Consider the following 17,084-nt stretch of genomic DNA (forward strand, 5'->3'; position numbering starts at 1 on the left):
GTGTGCATGGGTGTTAAGTTTCTATGCTCCCATTGAGCTAGCTCTATTCCAAGTGTCCAAAATTCTTCAAAAGCCAAGCAACATACTGATCCCACCTCCTATCAAAGTCTTCCAGCATCTTCGCCTTCACCTCCTCTCCCACCAGTGTGTACTTCAACGATCTTCTCGCTAGCGTCTTCAACGACCCCAGACTTGTCGACTGACTACTGACCGCCAGCTGGTAAAAGTCATACGACAATCCAAAGTTTTCGAAAATGCTCGGATCATCCGAACTCAGTGTGACAGGTACATCCCGATGCAGCAACGCCAACAAGCTCGGATGAGAACAGATCGATGCTGTATACCCTAGAATCTGATTCGAGATGGGGCAAATCTCGATACAGATATCCCTTTCTTTGACTATATCTGTTAGCAAGGGGTGGCGGGCGAGCGAAACACCATGTCCAATGCGTTTCGTGTCCAGCACCAACGCATCGTACAGATTCAAGTCTGCATCCCCTCCATCTTCCAGTGTTTCGCCTGCGTGGAATACGAATGGGATCTCCAACCCCTCTTCTGCACACCTTGCCTTGAATCGCAGCAGTTCAGGAATGTATACTTTGAGAGGGAGCAGGGGATCCTCGTGACCGACAAGATCCAACCCAACAATCCACTCGGGATACTTTTTCTTGAGCACAATGCAGTCTTCCAAATACCACCTCAATCTTTCGTTATCGATAAACCTAACTGTGGTGTAAATGATCTTTGCATCTACAAAGCTACCATCCTTAACCTCGCTCTTGACTTCGTTGACGGCTTCGATGAAGATCCTGACCCATTCTTCGTGGGAGAGGTTGTAAGTGCCATCAGAACGAACCATGAATTCGGCGAGGAAGTTAATGCGGGTTTCTGTGTACGAGATTCCATCGCGTGCGTGCGAGAGAATGAGTTCTTTAGTGTAGGCTTTAAGCGTTGGTTCGTAGCCGAGGAGTCCTGCGATTACTCCGAACGTCGATCGGAATTTGGCCCATGCTTGTTTGCTGTTTGTCGGGACAGGGACGGCTGAGTGAGGGGTGAGAGTCATTAGGGAGTGGATGTAGGCGTCGAATGGACTCGTGGGGAAGAATGCTTCGGGTAGCTCGGAAGCCGAGCCGTTCTTTTCGGTGAGATAGGGATGCGGGTAGGGGAAGCAGTCACGGGCGAGTTTGAAGCTGACCCATGATCCTGGGATGTAGTCCTTCGAGTAGATGCTGGTTGTTGTCTTCTTTGCTCCTTTTGGCAGGACAAGAAATTCCACGGTTGCTTTCCATAACACATCCTTGCTTGATAGTGGCATATCCGCCTTCATTGCCATGTTGCTTGTCTGTAGCGCGTGACGCAGCAAGAAGCGGGTATCAACAGTCCCATCAAAATGACAGTGCAATAGCGCTCCTTTGGGCATCCTCTGAACAGCCCTCCACAGATCGGTTGGTTTGTCAGGACCTAAACCGTTCTTTTTAGCGCCGTAAAAGTCCATTCCGGGGAAGCTGGTGAGATCGCCTTCCTTCTCCCATTTCGCTTGGACATCTGCATCACGCAAGCGGGTCAAGATAGAATTGGCGCAGCATTCGTCTGGAGACATAGAGGTGAGCGTAGCATGGTCGTATCGTAGAGCAGCTTCTTGGGCTTTGAGGGCTTCTACTGCTGCCAAGTGCGACTCGTGTGTCGGTGGTGCTGTCATTTCGGAAGCTGAACGGTGTACAAGTTGATCGCTGTCCTGATGCTTCCTGCTTCATCGAAATTCTATCGGCGCTTGTGGTAGTCCAAAGCGAACAGAGGCCAGTGCGAGTCAGAACAGTGAATGGGAAGGAATGTTGGACAAGGGTCTGTCGCGTGCGAGTGACCAAAAGCCGGTGTCGAAAATTGTGTCGGAAGTGTAGTTCGGCTTTGGCCGAGAAAGGCACAGGCCTGAAATTGACACGCTCCCGCCATTCACTTCAAAGCCGGCAATGCAGCTCAACTTCAGCACACAACGATACAACTAACTGCTCATGACACTTGTTCAAGGACGGCATTCAATGCAAGACGTTACGATTCGGTATTGAGCGCTAACTACCAAACTGTGCGAACTGACACTACTGGAAAGAAGGAGCCTTGCCATGCTTGACCCAGTCAACATGACCACCGTGACCAAGGAGACCGAACTTGGTCTCACCTTCCAAATGAGGATCGTCTTGAATCATCGACAGAGGGAAGCCAGGGTCGAAAGGCACGGCAACCTCGATCTTCTTTATCTGCTCGTCCGTCAACACAACACCAATCGCCTTGACGTTATCTTCGAGATGCGAGACCTTGGTACCGCCCACAATAGGGAAGACGTAGGGGTACTTGGAGAAGCAGTAAGCGAGCGCGACACCAGTGATGCTGAGTCCTCCGAGTTCTTCCTGACCCAGCTTGTAGAGAGCAGCCGAGATGGTCTTCTCCTTATCGGTGAGTTGGCCTCCTCCACCACGTAAAGGACCTTGGGTCTTCTCTCGCTCAGCAACCTGTTCAGGAGTCTTGAAACGACCCTGACCAAGGGCGCCCCATGGAGCAAGAGCCATGCCAAATTCGCGAGCCATAGGAATGATCTCGCGCTCGAAATCACGCTCAGCGGCGTTCCATTTGCCCTGATAAACAATGAATTGAGCCAAGTTGTGAGCTCGAGCATATGTGTTCGCTGCAGCAACCACCCAAGCGGGCATGTCACTTGCGCCGAGGTAAAGAACCTTGCCGGAAGCAACGAGCTTGTTGAGCGCCTGCATCATCTCTTCGATGCTCGTCGACCAGTCCCACCAATGGATGTACATGATATCGATGTAGTCGGTGCGGAGCTTCTTAAGCGAGTCGTTGGTCGAGACCCAGATGGACTTGGCCGAGTTTCCAACAAAGTTGGTCGCAATGTGAGTGCCCAACTCACGAGACTTGTAGGGCGAGGTAGCTTTGGTGGCGAGCACGATCTCGTCACGGTTCTTGCGAGCTTGCATCCATTCACCGATGAATTCTTCGCTTTGGCCATCGGTATAGAGGTTGGCAGTGTCGATAAAGTTTCCGCCAAGTTTGTAAAAAGCATCTAGGAGTTCGAAGGAGGCTTCCTTGTTCAGGCCACCAGACATCAAGTCTTTCCAGGCGTCGCCGATAGACATGGCACCGAGGCAGAGGGGGGAGACACGGACACCGGCCTTGGGTGCAAGAACACGGTGTCGGTCAAGTTTGGAGATTGGCTTTTCGATGTCGAAGATACCCATTTTGGCAGTGTTGCTGGTTGATCGAGAGGGGTGAGATGGGGAGGTGGGGACGGTAAAGGGCTGCAAGAGGGCTGCAATATATACACCCGGGCGGTGACAAGAAGATCCTCGATGACCTTCCCGGCTCAGCTCCACCGAAGAGAGGAGGAGAGCGGCTACCAAACCGAAGGATAGAGAACACCAGCGGACACGGATTTTACTCCACAAGTCGTCGGCTAGGCATACAACACATACAGAGAAAGCAACACCTTCTGCAGACAAGCAAGTGCGCCACAAGCTCAGTTGACTCCACTCCGCGGCCAAGCTTATAGTGTCTGTCTGTCTGTCTGTCCTCCACCTCCACGATGGGCGGAGGAAGCATGCGCTTTCTTCCACCTTCGACCGGGATCGCCGATCAAAATCACAAAGAACTCAAATCGCCCGATGAATGCTGGCTTGGCGGAACAATGAAATTGCGACTCGGTCAGCGTCATCGAGCGCCGAACAGACGCCGACACGTCGCATTCCTCCACTCTTTTCCCAAGCCAAATTTAGCTCTCTCTATGCCTCGTTCGGTGTCTCACTTGGCCTTGTCACTGGATGGCACAGACTCTACTCACCATCGTCGCTTTTGTCTCTGCACACTAGCTTGCAAGGTCCACCTTACCACCATCTGTCATACAGCACTAGGTCTGCGTCTAATACCACCCGCATGCCTTCGATGCCCAGTAGCAATACAATCTCCCAACAGCAGCCTCAACCCGACTATATCTACCGTCCCGAGGATCCAGAACAGTCCGACCGGTTTCGCGCCGCCAGCGAGGCGCCTTCAAACCCTAACCACCTCGCCTCTGGTCTCTCTCGACGCTACCACGCGCTATCGCACAACATGGAGCAGAACGAAGTCAAGTCGCTCACCCGGTTGCAGATCCTTACACCCCTGTCGGTGTTGCTGCAGATGGGTGTCATGATCTTGTGTGGGTCCAAGCTGATCAAGCCCAACCTTCAGCAGGTGTCGCATCGTCATCCCACCTACCTCTCGATTCAGGACTCGTTTGTCTTGTTCTATTGGGCCATCTTATATGTGCTTCTAATCGGATTCTCAGTGTTCCTACTGATCAGTCGTACCCCAGAGACCAAGAAGGCGCTTGTTCATGGTGTCGGTACCCGCTTGGCATTGGCCAACTACATGATGGTCCTCTGGGCTATCTTTTGGATTCTTGACCGTCGACTTACTTTCATCCTCGGCACTGTCACGCTTGGTATCATTGCGCTGATTCTCCTCTTCAACGCTCTCGTCCTGGCAGTGAGGTACGCTCCCTCGGTAAGGCACCCGCTCGACTGGCTCTTCATCCACGTGCCTATCAAGATGTTCCTTGTCGTCACTCTACAGTACGATCTCTGGCAGCAGCTTTTCATGGCTCTTGGATGGGACTTTGGCGCTGGCGGTCACGATGCTCTCGTCCAGGGCCTCTGGCCCGCATTTGGCATCGTCACTGGTCTTGGCGCCTTTTCGGCTCTATGGATCTTCGCTACTGCCGACCTCACATGGACTGTAGCCGGTATCTATCTCAACGTCGGATTGCTCTGGCACAAGCACTTCAGTCTCATCGGTGGTCGAGACGACGGTGAACCCCGACCTGCTCCCCTCACCGCCGCTATTATCTTGAGCATCTCGCTCCAAGGTGTTGCCTTGCTCGCTGGTATCGCATGGAAGAGGATCAAAGCTAGACAGGAGGGTAGGATTGCTCTTCCTCTCAGCCCTGAAGAAGAGGCGGCAGTCTACAGAGCTGAAGCAGAGAGGAACGCTCGTGCTGCTGCCTCTGCTCAACCTCCGTCCTCGGGTGCAGGTGCAGGCGTTGACGGTGCTCGGGTTTCGAACGAAGTCGCTCCTGTGCCAAAAATGGCTGATGCACAGGTGCAGGCAAAGAAGAAGGTCAATGACGTTGCGGATGAAGAAGCCGCTGCTGAGTCCAGTGGCGCTACTAAGGTTACCAGGAAGCTTGGAAGTCCTAGCAAGAAGAAGTAAGCCAATCAACAATACGCAAGAGGCGAGAGTGAGGTCTCGCGGTCCGCTGTCTCCATTCATCAACCTCCTCTTCTCTGTTCATACCTTTTCACCAAACACATTCTGCACGTCTATGGAAATGCATCGTCTTTCAACCTCGGATCTCATCTAAAAGCACGTTTGATTGTGAATACCACCAAGTCTATCATCAAAGTGAGTGGAGAGCTGAGTTTCTTCCGCGGTGGACACCTTCTTGTTCTGAGCCCGTGGCCTTGTTGGCCGGCTACAGCCTTTTCACTTTGCCTTAGCCGCAGTGGGAGGCTTCTTGACCATCAACAAGTTCCAAACTCTTAGCCCTCGATGATGGTGATGATGCTTCTTGCTCTTTTCTCCTTCGCCATCGACAGTCTCGCCGGTTGGGTCAGTGCTTGTTTTGGTATCCAGTTTCGTCCCTGTCGCTGCTCTGAGGTGTGCTCGTACAGGTTTATCCTCAGCTCCCCAGAATCTAGACTTCCTCTGAATTCCATAGGCCCGCGCTCTGATCTGAAGTGAGCGACGAAGTAGGATAAGCGCATCTTCCGTGTCTCTCCTGCCAGCAATAGCTGCAGGAGGAGGAGTTTCATTCACCAAATCCATCGGTCCAAAGTCGCACAACCAGAACCACTTCTCTCTACACTTCTCTGCTCCGGTAGCTACATCATCCGCACTCAAACCAAGACTCTTTCCACTCCCATCCGCCGCATTGAACTCAGCGTCGGGGGTATTAGCCTTGCTCATCAGCTCCCGCTTCTTTCTCTCCAACCCCTCTAGATCCATCAAGCCTTGTGAAGCCGCTTCGGCTAACATCTTATGCGCGAGTTGTTCATTCTTAGCGCGCTGCTTTTCGACTTTTCGTGCCGTCTTGGCAAAGCGTTTGGCCCACTGCGTTTGGCCATCGAGATAGCGTTCTACAGGGCCTTCTTTAATGCAGCCGATCTCTTCGGGATTGATTTGGAGAGCAGGAAGGGAACTTTCGTGTTCGAGAGGTCGAAGGTAGCCTCGGACATCGACGCGTTCGCGAATCATGAAGGACTGAAAGGAGGGTCGGAGGAGGGGTACTTGGCCGGTGTATTCGTTGGCTACATCGGAGGTGCCTCGTCGGGGGCCGGTGATGGGGTCGGGGGTGGCAGAGCGAGAGGAAGAGCCGGAAGGATGGCCGTGAAGAGTGTCGGCGAGGACTTTGGACATGCTTCGGTGTCGTGTCTTTGTGACGGTGGGGTCGCAGGTGGCGTTGGGAGGTTGGTCGATGGATCCTGGCTCAGCACGGATCGGATTGCTGTCCGTGCTGGAGGCGTTGGGCTTGTTACCGCCACCAGAGTTGCTGTCGATGCTCGTCAACGCAGTCAAGCCACCCGATCCATTTCCATTCGCACCACCACTTCCTGATGACGACGAAGAAGGAGTCATGTTCAGAGCCTTCTCCACCGCTCCATTTCCGTCAGGTACATTCATCGACGCCTGCGAACTCTGCAAAGAACTTGCCAGCGGAGGTGAAACAACCTCACCTCCAACATTATCACTGATCCCATCATCCGCTTCCCCCACCGCCGTCGTCCCACCTCCGTGCCCCTCTTCCCACTCGCCATCCTCTCCGTCTCCATGCTCCCCTTCGCCCTCCACCGCAGGGAATGGGTTTTTGATGTTCGTCGGAGCCCCAGTCACATGTTTGACAAAGCTCGCCACCGCTCGATAGGCGAAGCGAGACTGCGAAGTGAAAGCAAAAGCGGTCAACACGTGACACATTTGGTCGTAGATCTGCAGATGCACCTTTGTAGGTTGCGAGTCGTACTGTTCGGCGTTCTCCCTGCTTCTTTGAGAGTGGTCGAGAAGGCCTTTGCGTAAGGGGTAGCGGGAAGGATGGGCGGCACGGTGTGCGAGATAGACAATCTCATCACGGAGCACTTCCGCGTCCCCTGCGAGGATGAATAGCGGTGGTAGACCACCAAGAGAGCCGGAGAGAACGGCGGAGCATAATGGATGAGTGAGTTGATCGTTGGTCGCGTAGAGCTGGATCTGTTCTCGCAGCTCAATGTCTTGTTTCGAAGAGTCGGATCGGCGGATGGAGATGGGATCTGACCAAAGGAGGTCGGGTGCTGGTGGGGCGCCGTCGTCAAGCTTGAACGAAGAAGAAGCCTCCTTTGGTCTCCTCTTGATATCAGTGTCAGTGTTGGTTGCGGTGGACTGCAAGCGTCCACCATCGATGCTCTTTCGAGCTGCAGGTTCGGTCTCGTCACTTTCCTTCTTCTCGCTATCTTCGCCTTCTTCCTCTACACCCACGGGAACTTTCCTTCTCGGCTCTCCCTCTTGGTCCTCCTTGTTCCCGACTTCATTACTTTTCCCCTCCTTCACCGGCTTCGTAGCATTGATAGGCCACAGGGTTGAAGGCTTATGAATGAAACCGTACGGTGGAATAATATCCGTCGCTGTATTCTGCAGAATCGACGGGAACGAATGCGTCAAATCGCACCAGGGCGAAATCAACACTGCACCCGCTGGAGCTGGTAGGCCCATATCCCTGATCACCGTCAGCAAAGCCAGTGTGAGACCACCTCCTGCACTGTCACCTGCAACAACGATCTTCTTCGGGTCCACTGCCTTGTGCTTTGCGCCCTTGGGTGGGTCTATCAAGAATAAGTAGCTCGCAACTGCATCCTGCAGCGCACACGGCCAAGGGTACTGGGGAGCTTTGCGGTAGATCGGAGCGAAACACTTGCCGCCGAACTTTCGGGCATAGCGTACGATCTGGTATCGATGAGTAGCGAGCGATCCAAAGTAATATCCTCCACCGTGGAAGTAGAGCATGACACGTTGCAGGCGGTCGAGTTCTTCTTGCTCTGCAGCACGTTCGTCGTCGTCTTCTGCATCGGTTTCGGGAGAGAGATCAGCTGCATCGATGTTCGGTTGCGGGACTTTATCTTCGGTGTCCACAGCGGAAGCTGTGTCGTTGTTCGCTTGATCCGCCTCCGCCACTGCTGCAGCTGCTGCCGCTCTCGCATTGTCCCGATCCTGTGAAGTGCGCTTGAACGACTGTGAGCGACGCTTGATAGCAGATTCAGTTTTTTGTCGCATCGCACGAATCTCCGATCTTGCTCTCTCATGCCGTTTGTTCCTCCTCCTCCTTCTTGTTTGGGCCGCTTTCTTGCTCGCAGCTGCCGCACCCTCAGACGGTCCCTGCTGAGCCTGTTTACGCTCCATACTCTTCATCTTCTTCCAATCGTTACTCATTGCGATCCATTCGCCTTGCAGTCCAGGCAACGGTCGTAACTGCCACCATTTCTCTCCTCCCACCATTTTTGACAGATCTTTCTCTCCCAGGTGCTCGATAATCAGCTCTGCAGCCTTGTCGCAGCTCTCCATGGGGATCATTACGGGAAGCGTTGTCGCCCACGGGATCGGGGGAGCGGGTGCATCGGTAAAGTTCTGGATCGCTTCTACTGTGTCGCTTGTACCGAGGTTGATGAAGGACTTGACAATGTTGAACGCTTCATCGAACATAAACTCATCTCGGGCGTTCATGCGATCGTTAGGGTCAGTGGTGGAGGCATTGCGAGAGCGTGATTTGAGGGAACGCTTGGCTTTCTTGTAGTAGTGCTTGAAGAAGATTTTGGTGACAGTGGGGGCGAGGTGGACGGCGGTGCCCGCCGTGGTGATCGTCATCTTGAAGGCTGGATGGTGATCATGCGAGGGACGGAGGAGGTGTCGCTATTGCCTCCTGTCTTTGCTGATGGTGATGCTGTCGTCGTCTAGGGTTGCGGATGTCTAGTGGTGGGTAACAGGAAAGCTGCGGATGTAGCCCCCTACTGTATAAGGGTCTGCTTCTGAAGAGAGGGCCATTGAAATGGCGCTGACAGGCCGGGTCAGAAGGGAAAATCACCGGCGGCTGTAGATTCGTGCTCGCTCTCTCTCACACACAAGCCAAGAGAAGGGATGTGTGCACGCAGGATGGACGAGCGTGTGGAACGCGGGGGTCAACAGATTTGCAGTTGGATGTCACCGTGCAGCGGCTCATGAATTTTCCCGATTACCTGGTATCTTACACCCTCATTCCATATCTAGCACCACTCCCTTCTCGGGACAGAATGCGAACGAACATGTTTTTGATAATGATTGAATCGTACACCGATACACCTTGACTATTGTTCTCATGCTTCTTCTGCTGCTCGAAGAGCGCTAGCCCGGGGACGTACAACGGCGTCTTTGGGCCTAGACTTGTCGCGTGCAAGGCCGCGAAAAGCAGGGAAGCGAGGATATCCGTCTTCACTGAGCTCAAAGAAGCGGTAGTTGATGATGCTTCCAATCGGCGGAGGGTCCTCTCGCTGAGCATCTGACATTCCCGTACCGACGCGGAAGACGGTGCCGCACGCCATACGAGCTACAAGGGAGCCGGTGCGTCCCTCGTGTCGACCAGAGCCATCTGCGTAGCCGATGACTTCTGCTTCGGCATCGTACCATGACTTGAGCTTGTAGAGGGTATTACCCCGTTGGCCTTCGTACTTGGATCGAGGTTGACGCAGCATCAGTCTGCATTTGCATAGCACAGAGAGTCTTTATATCAGTGGTGTTCTACAGTTTGGAGGAGTATCTCGTGTGGAAGGTGACTTACCCTTCGCCGCCTTTGAGCTCGACCAACTTCATGAGCTCAGCGAGATGGTCGCGGCCTTCGCACTTGATGTGCTTCACCAGCTTAATCTGTGGACCTTGAAGAGAGTCAATGTCGATACCATCGCTAGATCCGAAGCGCTTTTCGATTTCGGCCCAGCGCTCTTCTACGGGCTTCGAGCCCATCGAGGGAGCGTCGAAGATCTGAGGTGGTTGAGCAGGCCAAAAGCACGTCAGTGAGATTTTATCATCTGCAAGGATGAGGTCAAAAGAGCTACGGTACTTACCATGAACTTGATTCTGTTCCATTCGTTGGAGCCCTTCGATTTGCGCCGGCAGACATGGGTATATGCAGAGGGTACCATTCGATAGGTGAACCCGGATCGTGAGGAGTTCAGCATCGAGTAGACGTGCGGTCGCCGTGTCGACGTCGAAGTCGTTACAGAGTTTGAAGTGCGATCGAATGCAGAAGTGGAAGGAGCAGAGGGCAAAGCGGAATCGGGAAAAAGCCTGTCAGAATTTACTCTCCTTTCTTGCGCCGGATCTGAGGAACGAGCAGCTTCGAAACGAGAGGCGTCCTTGACTTTGTTTCGCTTGACCACCTTGCCACACCGGGGACATCGTTTCAAAGCTTTCATATAGGACGTTTGCCGATCTGATGGACAGGGCTCATCCTTGTTGATTTGAGCATGTCCGAACAGAGCCCGCAGGAACGAGTCAGCGAACGCGATGCGCGGAGACTTTAATCTTGACTTGCGCCTGCTCTTGCCCTTCGAAAAGCCCGAAAACGATCCCTTCCAAGATTTCCAGATGGAGAGCATCGCTGTTGAGCTCGCCGGAGCCGCATGCATTGCCGCATCCGTTACCTGCCCTATGCTGCCTGTTGAAGTGTTTACTGAACGTTCAACGCGCAGACGATCTTGACTAGCTATCCGACCGCCCACCTGCTCTCGCAACCATTGACGCTCCATCGAATCTCGTTCCAGGAAGTGGGAAAAGGTTCGCAAGCGTCCCAATCTTACAGTTGTGCGACAGACCTGAGAGGTCTGATCGAACGTGCCTCGTGACATCCAGAGTTCGCCGTCCAGAGTGATGTCCTTGGGCAGTCCTAATGTTCAGCGTGACGGAACAGTAAGAGAGAGAGAGGAAGGTTGAGTCAGTGGCGTTCAGAGACAAACTGAACGGCATTCCATGAATGTCGGCTTACGATTCTTCCACCATGTGGGAGCATTCCATTCAATCTTTTGACGGGAGTAGAGCCTCTGACCGTCCCAGAAGGCTCTTACGCCATCGAGCTTTTCGCTGATCCACCAGCCAGTTGGGTCCATCGCTCTGGACCTCGGCTTGGAAGGATCCGCATCGAGAAGCCATGGCTTTGCAAGTAGCAGGGAGGCCTGAGAGATAAGGCACGTAGTGGGATTCCGGTAGAGGATCAAGTCAGCATGATTTCACCAATTCCCAACAGTGTGGTGCAGGCCGGACTTACCTTGTCATCGTCATCGTCACAAGTCGGTTTCTTGCCGCGTCGTGCGCGTTTTGTAGGAGAAAGTTGCATATCGTCCGGGTCAAAGCCATTGCTATCATCGTCGCTGCCTTGAGGTGCAGGCCGAGTACGAATGACAGAAGGACTTTCGGTGACTGCAGCACCAAAAACCAATGCTTCGGGTGGAGTGCGGCGAGAAGGACCAGGCTGAGAGACCGTAAACTCTTCTTCTTCAGTTTCGGTGTCGCTCTCGGCTTGCACTCCGGTTCTGGACGCTGGCTTGGCTTGCAGAGCAGAGGTACTGCTCGAAGTGCCGATCTTGTCGATCGTGGAGTGACCGCGTGAAGGTTTTTTCGAAGTCGATGCAGGTTTCTTCAGGTTCGAAGTGGACGTCTCTGGTTGACTCTGCGAAAGCTGTCGGAAGTGGTCATCAAGTACATTCTTTGCTTGGGTGTGCCTGGCGTGAAGACCATCAGATGTTGTTCTGCGGAACTTTGTCTGCTCCCATACGGTGCTTTTGGCTTCCTTTGCGAGTGAGATCCTTTCTGTTTCGTACTGCTCACCGAGTATGTCTTTGAGGTGGGAGCACGTCTTCCGCATCTTGTCGCGCTCGGTGCTGAACTTCCATGCAGGACAAGAACAGACATAGTAACCTTCCACAAAGCGCTTGAGGATAAAAGTGGAGGCAGCTCCGCCTGGTTTCGAGATGCGGAAAGGCTCGTTCAGCGGAACGACGGCGAGTGGAGCTACATCCTTGGCATCCACACTTGTGCGGTATCCGTATTCGTCTTGACGGATCATGCGGGGTATATGCAAGACGGCAGTTTCTGTGTCAATGACATCCTCCATTGATATGCTGGTCAGCATCTTGAACAGACAGCGTTAGAGTGGATCCAAGTGGGTATATGCGGCGCCAGTGTCGAAGTGGAAGGTGGTGGTGGGAAGAGTGAATGCGATCGTTCCGCACTATATGCGCTTTAGCAGCTTCGTTTCGGCTGCATTCACGTCATTCGGTGACTTTCAAGCTGGTCACGAGATGAGCTGATCGTCGTGGTCCATCCAAGGACGGGAAGTGTGATGGTCGAGAGTTAAGTTGGCGACTACAGAGAGAGAAGGTTTGGTCGATCACGAGTGGCGCGAAAGGATTATGAGTTGAGTAAATGAATAAATGAAGGCAGTCTGCGAGTGACTTTGGACCCTGAACAAATTGCTGAGTCGGATAAATATCTCCACCCGAGTTTTAGCTGTCAAACAGAAAGAGCTCCGTCTTCCGAGTGTTGGTCTGTGTGTTGCGTTTGTTCTTCCAACATCATCCACCATCCATCTCAACTACATCACCTCGAGAACACGCACGTACAAGATGTCTACCATCAGCGAATGTGGGCAGCAGCTTGGTCTATCTACCGTTTGCAGTATCGCAACATCAGAGATTAGCTGACCCCCTTACATCTACCGATTCAAAATCTCATCTTGCACAGGGATTCCCGATGGCCTCATCCCACGATGGTTGCTCTTAGTCGCCGTCGTGGCTCAAATCAACGGCGCTACCAACTTCTTCAGCCCAAAAGCCAGTGCCAAGGTCTACTCGACCGCCGGTGCACAAAGTGAGTAGTCTCACCTTAGATCTCCGCAGTTCTGCCAAGGTTAACTGATGCTCATTCACCTCGTACTCCTCTTCGTCTTTTCCTGCGGCTGGTGATCGTACTGGTGACGATCCGCTCCTCGCTACGATCTTCAGTTACTCCCCTTTCTTCCCGACTTTTCGGTATCTGGAACTCCACCTCTGCCATCATTCGAGGCTATGCTGCCTACAACATCCATGACAAGGTGTGAGTATCTTCTCTCCGTCACCCGAGACTCTGACAACGTGTTGACTCCTAACAAATCATCACATCATACCTGCTATCATATGACACCAGTGCCTACGAGCTTGCCATGTGGTCTTTCGTCATTGCCTTGGTGCACTTCGTCTCAGAAACCTTTGTCTACAAGACGGCCAAGATGGGTCCCGGGATGATCAGCCCTTTGATTGTTGCTTGTAAGCGCTTTTCAACGTCTCTCTCGACCCATGGCTTGATTGTTGCTGATCACTTTCCTTCTTTCTTTCCGCTGATGGCTTCTTTCAGCTTCGAGTCTCACCGTCATGTACCTCAACTACGGACACTACGTCAGGTAACTCCTCTCAATCAAATACTCGTTCAAACGCACGCGGACGCGCGTCAGATATGTTTATAGCTAGGATTGACGCGAGATATCAAAACGGTTCTGAAAAGGAGCTTTTCGACCTTTGCATCAAGAGGAGTGTGGATGAAGTCGAAGGGTTTGGGAACATGCAATGCTGATAATGAATGAGTGGACGATCGAATGCAGGAGACGCGGCGAGCTGATCTAAGCTCAAATCGGGAGAAGATTATATGTGGACAAACCAGGCCATCAACAGCAATATGGCCAGTGAGCTGGCTACGGACGACGTCACGAACCTAAAGTCGAAGATGAAGCAACAAGGAGAAGGTGGAGAAAGAGCAAGCATCTGCGAAAGCATCATTTAGACGCCGCCAGGAGCGGGTTTGTCATCACAGGTCCAGGAGTCATCACGGTTGCCGTAGCTACCAACAACCTTGTATGGGTTGTATCGGAGCGTAGCAGCGGTGGTCTGACTTCCCTTGTAACCGTTCTGGCGCACAATTTGGACAGCTTGAGGGATGACAGTGTTCGGGGTACCGGCGACGGTCTCGTGGTTGAGGATGATAGCGTGGGTAGGAGCCTTCAGGTTCCTGTACAAGTTAAGGCCGAATTCTGTGCCGTAGCCGTTGGCATCGTTGCTGTCGTAGTTCCAATGAACGACGACAATGCCCCACCTGTTGTTGAGGTACTGCACCTGGTCATCTCGGATCGAGCCGTAAGGAGCACGTAAACAAGCAGGCACAACACCGAGGATCTTCCAAAGGGCATCCTCGACCAGCTGCACCTGACGGTCGAGCTGTTGGTTGGTGAGCTTGCTGATGTCAGGGTGACTCCACGTGTGCGAGCAGATCTGGTGGCCATGCTCGTAAGCATATCGCAGCCTTGCGACAGAGGCTTTATCATAGATGCAGCGGAAGTTGTTGCCGTTGACAAAGAAGGTTGCCTTTTGGCCACCAGCATTATCCAGAGTGTCGACAAGCTTTCTCATCGAAGTGTACGGACCATCGTCGAAGGTGATCGAGAGACAACTTTTGGTGGTGCAGCGGGTCTGAATACCGTCGACGCGAGCTCGCTTCACAAGCGTACCGGTCTTCGAGTCGGGGTCGAGATTGTAGAGCTTGTAGCTGTCGGGTGGCATCTTGACAAGATCCTTTCGAACATTCCCCGAGATCGTGTTGGGGATGGTGCTCATCGCCGTGGGCGAGGCGGTGGCAGGGGTGAGCAGAGCAGCGGTGAGGGCAGCACCGGCTGCGAGGACGGAGGAGAATCGCATCGTGGAGGTCTATTCCTGCTTGATGGTGGGGCGTCTATGGTGGAGAGGGGCTAAGGTGATGTAGTAGGAAGGCAAGGTGAGCAGGGAAGCCGTAGCGATCGAGAAAGTCGGGAGAGAGGGGAGATGAGGATGAGGATGGAGAAAGGGGAGCGGGGTTGAAGGAACCAGTCGAGTAATATACCCGGAGCTCTCATCAAGCGACCATCCGGAAACACACAGCTGAGGAGGAAGAGTTGCTCGTCAGAAAGTGCTGCATACCTCGCTCATCCTCAAGCACAACAAATCCTCGAGTGTGCTGGTGCCATTTCGTCTAGGCCGCAGCCCACATGAGGATGACCCCATCTCATCCCACGTCTTTTAGCACGATTCTTCACTGGGCCTGCCACAAGTGTGATATCTCAGTAACATAGCGGCCAATGCCACGGGAGGCGTTGGGGCGAAAAGAGCCGGCATGGAGAAAACCCACGCCGTACAAAACAGATACGGGCGTCTCAGTGTATGAAAGGACGGCCCGTTGGGAGTGGGTATGAGACCATGGTCGGGATCCCGTCGCCTTGTGTTTTCGTGGGTCCGGGACTTGGCGTTCAGGACAAGACTGGGTGCGAGGGGAAACAGGAGAGGCAGAGGACCGGCGGCATGTTGGATGAGATCTTTCTGTCGAAATCTTCTGAGAGAGGAGACCCAGGCCAGATATCGGTCAAGCAAATCACAATGGTTGCGACTTTGCCCAGAGTCAGAGCCGATTGAAACGAAGCCGCACGTTCCGGTAGGCACGTTCGGTAGGCACATTCCGGTAGGCACAGTTACCACGGATTCCTGACGAGACTACAGCCCACGAAGTAGCCTGGACGCCCGTCACTCCTGCCTAATGACCCCTATCAGAAGCCATGCCGCTTTGATCTCGCTACAAAGGCACCGCTGACCGAAGTGCACCGAGGGTCAACCCACGCCTCTCATGGTGATAAAAAGACGTTGTGTAGGATGGAGTGGGCGAAAGTACACCAGATGAGGCGCGCACTGATCCCGAAAGTGAAGAAGAGGACCACACCCAGAAGTGCCAAGAAAGCAGATATCTCGCAAGTTGACGAAGGACAGGAAGCTGGACAAAAGTGGGAAGTGTTGTGAAACGAAAAGTGCCAAGGCGAGCAGTGCAAACAAGGGTCTGCCGATTTACTACTGTACTGAGGTTCAATTTGGCGGCACGGTGGGGAGGTTTGTCGCCACGCCTGGGAGCGAACGAGCAGTAAGCGAGTTACGAGACAAGGGTCCCGCCCAGCTAAGCCTGCTCCCAAGCCCACAATGTCTACAAGTACAACTTGGCGGTTCCAAACGCTTTCATCATGGTGGATATGCATGTGCTGCTGCCGGCATGAGACGTTCGGATTGAGCAAGTCAAGGAACAGAGGCGGGAGTGGGACGATAGAGGGACCGTGAATTTACAAAGGGGGGATCGTTGTTCGACGTGGAAAACCCTGGGCAGTGTTTCGAGGCCTGACAAGCAGCCACACAAGATGAAGCTTTCGTAGAGCAAGAAATAGCCCCACTGTGTGGTAGCGATGGCGTTGTTCTCTTTTGGCACAGTGGATCGGGACCGGGCCAACATTCTCGAAGCCCACATTGGTCGGTGCTGCAATACCGAACTCGGCATGAAAGGAGAAAAGCCCCATCCCTTCCCACTCCGCTTGTCTCCGTTGTCGCAACCGACAACACCGTTTGTCAGGCGAATACAGGCCTTGGCATCAATATTTCCTCTCACGGGCTATTCTTGCTTTTGGTCACAAGGTCAAAGCAAGGTGGGAGGGAGGATCTGATCGCTTTGGTGGAGACCGATGATGGTCAAAGCGGCCATTAGTCTGACGATGTGCAGCGTTAGTGCGGGCGAGACGGCAAGCGAGCAAGCGATAGAAGCGTCCAGGTCTTCTCGCGCGAATACACGTCGCAGAGAAAGTTCGATAGCTATCTTGCAAATCTTTGCTTGTTCGGAAAAGCTAGTACTTAAACTAGCTTCCATCTAGATCTCCTCTTTCCTGCAACTACTTTAGTTACACCGTTACACCGCGCATATAGCCTGCGCATGTAACAATGCTCCCACATTCGCTCATTTACCACTACTGTATATACATATTGAGCGGAGAGCTCGAGGCTACCGCTACGTTCTTCTCTTATGTCAATATAGTATAGTGTTTTGCTCAATAGCTTGAACACTGTACTTCGACTGATATCTCCCGATAAGCGTCGCTAAGAGTCAAATCTTCCAACATGCACATGGCAAAG

At 53.1% G+C, this 17,084-nt stretch overlaps 7 protein-coding genes across 7 annotated transcripts; 2 read left to right on the forward strand and 5 right to left on the reverse strand.

Moving 5' to 3' along the window:
• Positions 1-43: 43 nt before the first annotated feature.
• UHO2_02619 (uncharacterized protein) lies at positions 44-1,699 on the reverse strand (the record flags this gene model as incomplete). The annotated part of the gene is made up of 1 exon (XM_041555407.1): positions 44-1,699. The coding sequence occupies one exon, from the start codon at positions 1,697-1,699 to the stop codon at positions 44-46; it is 1,656 nt and encodes a 551-aa protein (XP_041411341.1).
• Positions 1,700-2,093: 394 nt separating this feature from the next.
• UHO2_02620 (putative AAD14 - Putative aryl-alcohol reductase) lies at positions 2,094-3,245 on the reverse strand (the record flags this gene model as incomplete). The annotated part of the gene is made up of 1 exon (XM_041555408.1): positions 2,094-3,245. One exon carries the CDS (start codon positions 3,243-3,245, stop codon positions 2,094-2,096), a length of 1,152 nt encoding a protein of 383 aa, XP_041411342.1.
• A 700-nt stretch (positions 3,246-3,945) lies between these two features.
• UHO2_02621 (uncharacterized protein) lies at positions 3,946-5,253 on the forward strand (the record flags this gene model as incomplete). The annotated part of the gene is made up of 1 exon (XM_041555409.1): positions 3,946-5,253. The coding sequence occupies one exon, from the start codon at positions 3,946-3,948 to the stop codon at positions 5,251-5,253; it is 1,308 nt and encodes a 435-aa protein (XP_041411343.1).
• A 273-nt stretch (positions 5,254-5,526) lies between these two features.
• On the reverse strand, positions 5,527-8,928 carry UHO2_02622 (uncharacterized protein; the record flags this gene model as incomplete). Its single annotated transcript, XM_041555410.1, has 1 exon — positions 5,527-8,928. The coding sequence occupies one exon, from the start codon at positions 8,926-8,928 to the stop codon at positions 5,527-5,529; it is 3,402 nt and encodes a 1,133-aa protein (XP_041411344.1).
• A 485-nt stretch (positions 8,929-9,413) lies between these two features.
• On the reverse strand, positions 9,414-12,220 carry UHO2_02623 (uncharacterized protein; the record flags this gene model as incomplete). Its single annotated transcript, XM_041555411.1, has 5 exons — positions 9,414-9,792; positions 9,875-10,074; positions 10,158-10,978; positions 11,078-11,264; positions 11,357-12,220. The coding sequence occupies 5 exons, from the start codon at positions 12,218-12,220 to the stop codon at positions 9,414-9,416; spliced, it is 2,451 nt and encodes an 816-aa protein (XP_041411345.1).
• Positions 12,221-12,713: 493 nt separating this feature from the next.
• On the forward strand, positions 12,714-13,529 carry UHO2_02624 (uncharacterized protein; the record flags this gene model as incomplete). The annotated part of the gene is made up of 5 exons (XM_041555412.1): positions 12,714-12,765; positions 12,871-12,957; positions 13,092-13,182; positions 13,273-13,391; positions 13,480-13,529. 5 exons carry the CDS (start codon positions 12,714-12,716, stop codon positions 13,527-13,529), a joined length of 399 nt encoding a protein of 132 aa, XP_041411346.1.
• A 369-nt stretch (positions 13,530-13,898) lies between these two features.
• Positions 13,899-14,810, reverse strand: UHO2_02625 (uncharacterized protein; the record flags this gene model as incomplete). The annotated part of the gene is made up of 1 exon (XM_041555413.1): positions 13,899-14,810. One exon carries the CDS (start codon positions 14,808-14,810, stop codon positions 13,899-13,901), a length of 912 nt encoding a protein of 303 aa, XP_041411347.1.
• Between the last annotated feature and the right edge of the window lie 2,274 nt (positions 14,811-17,084).

This window comes from Ustilago hordei (genome assembly GCF_900519145.1).
Source record: "Ustilago hordei strain Uho2 genome assembly, contig: UHO2_contig_04, whole genome shotgun sequence".
NCBI lineage: Eukaryota > Fungi > Basidiomycota > Ustilaginomycetes > Ustilaginales > Ustilaginaceae > Ustilago > Ustilago hordei.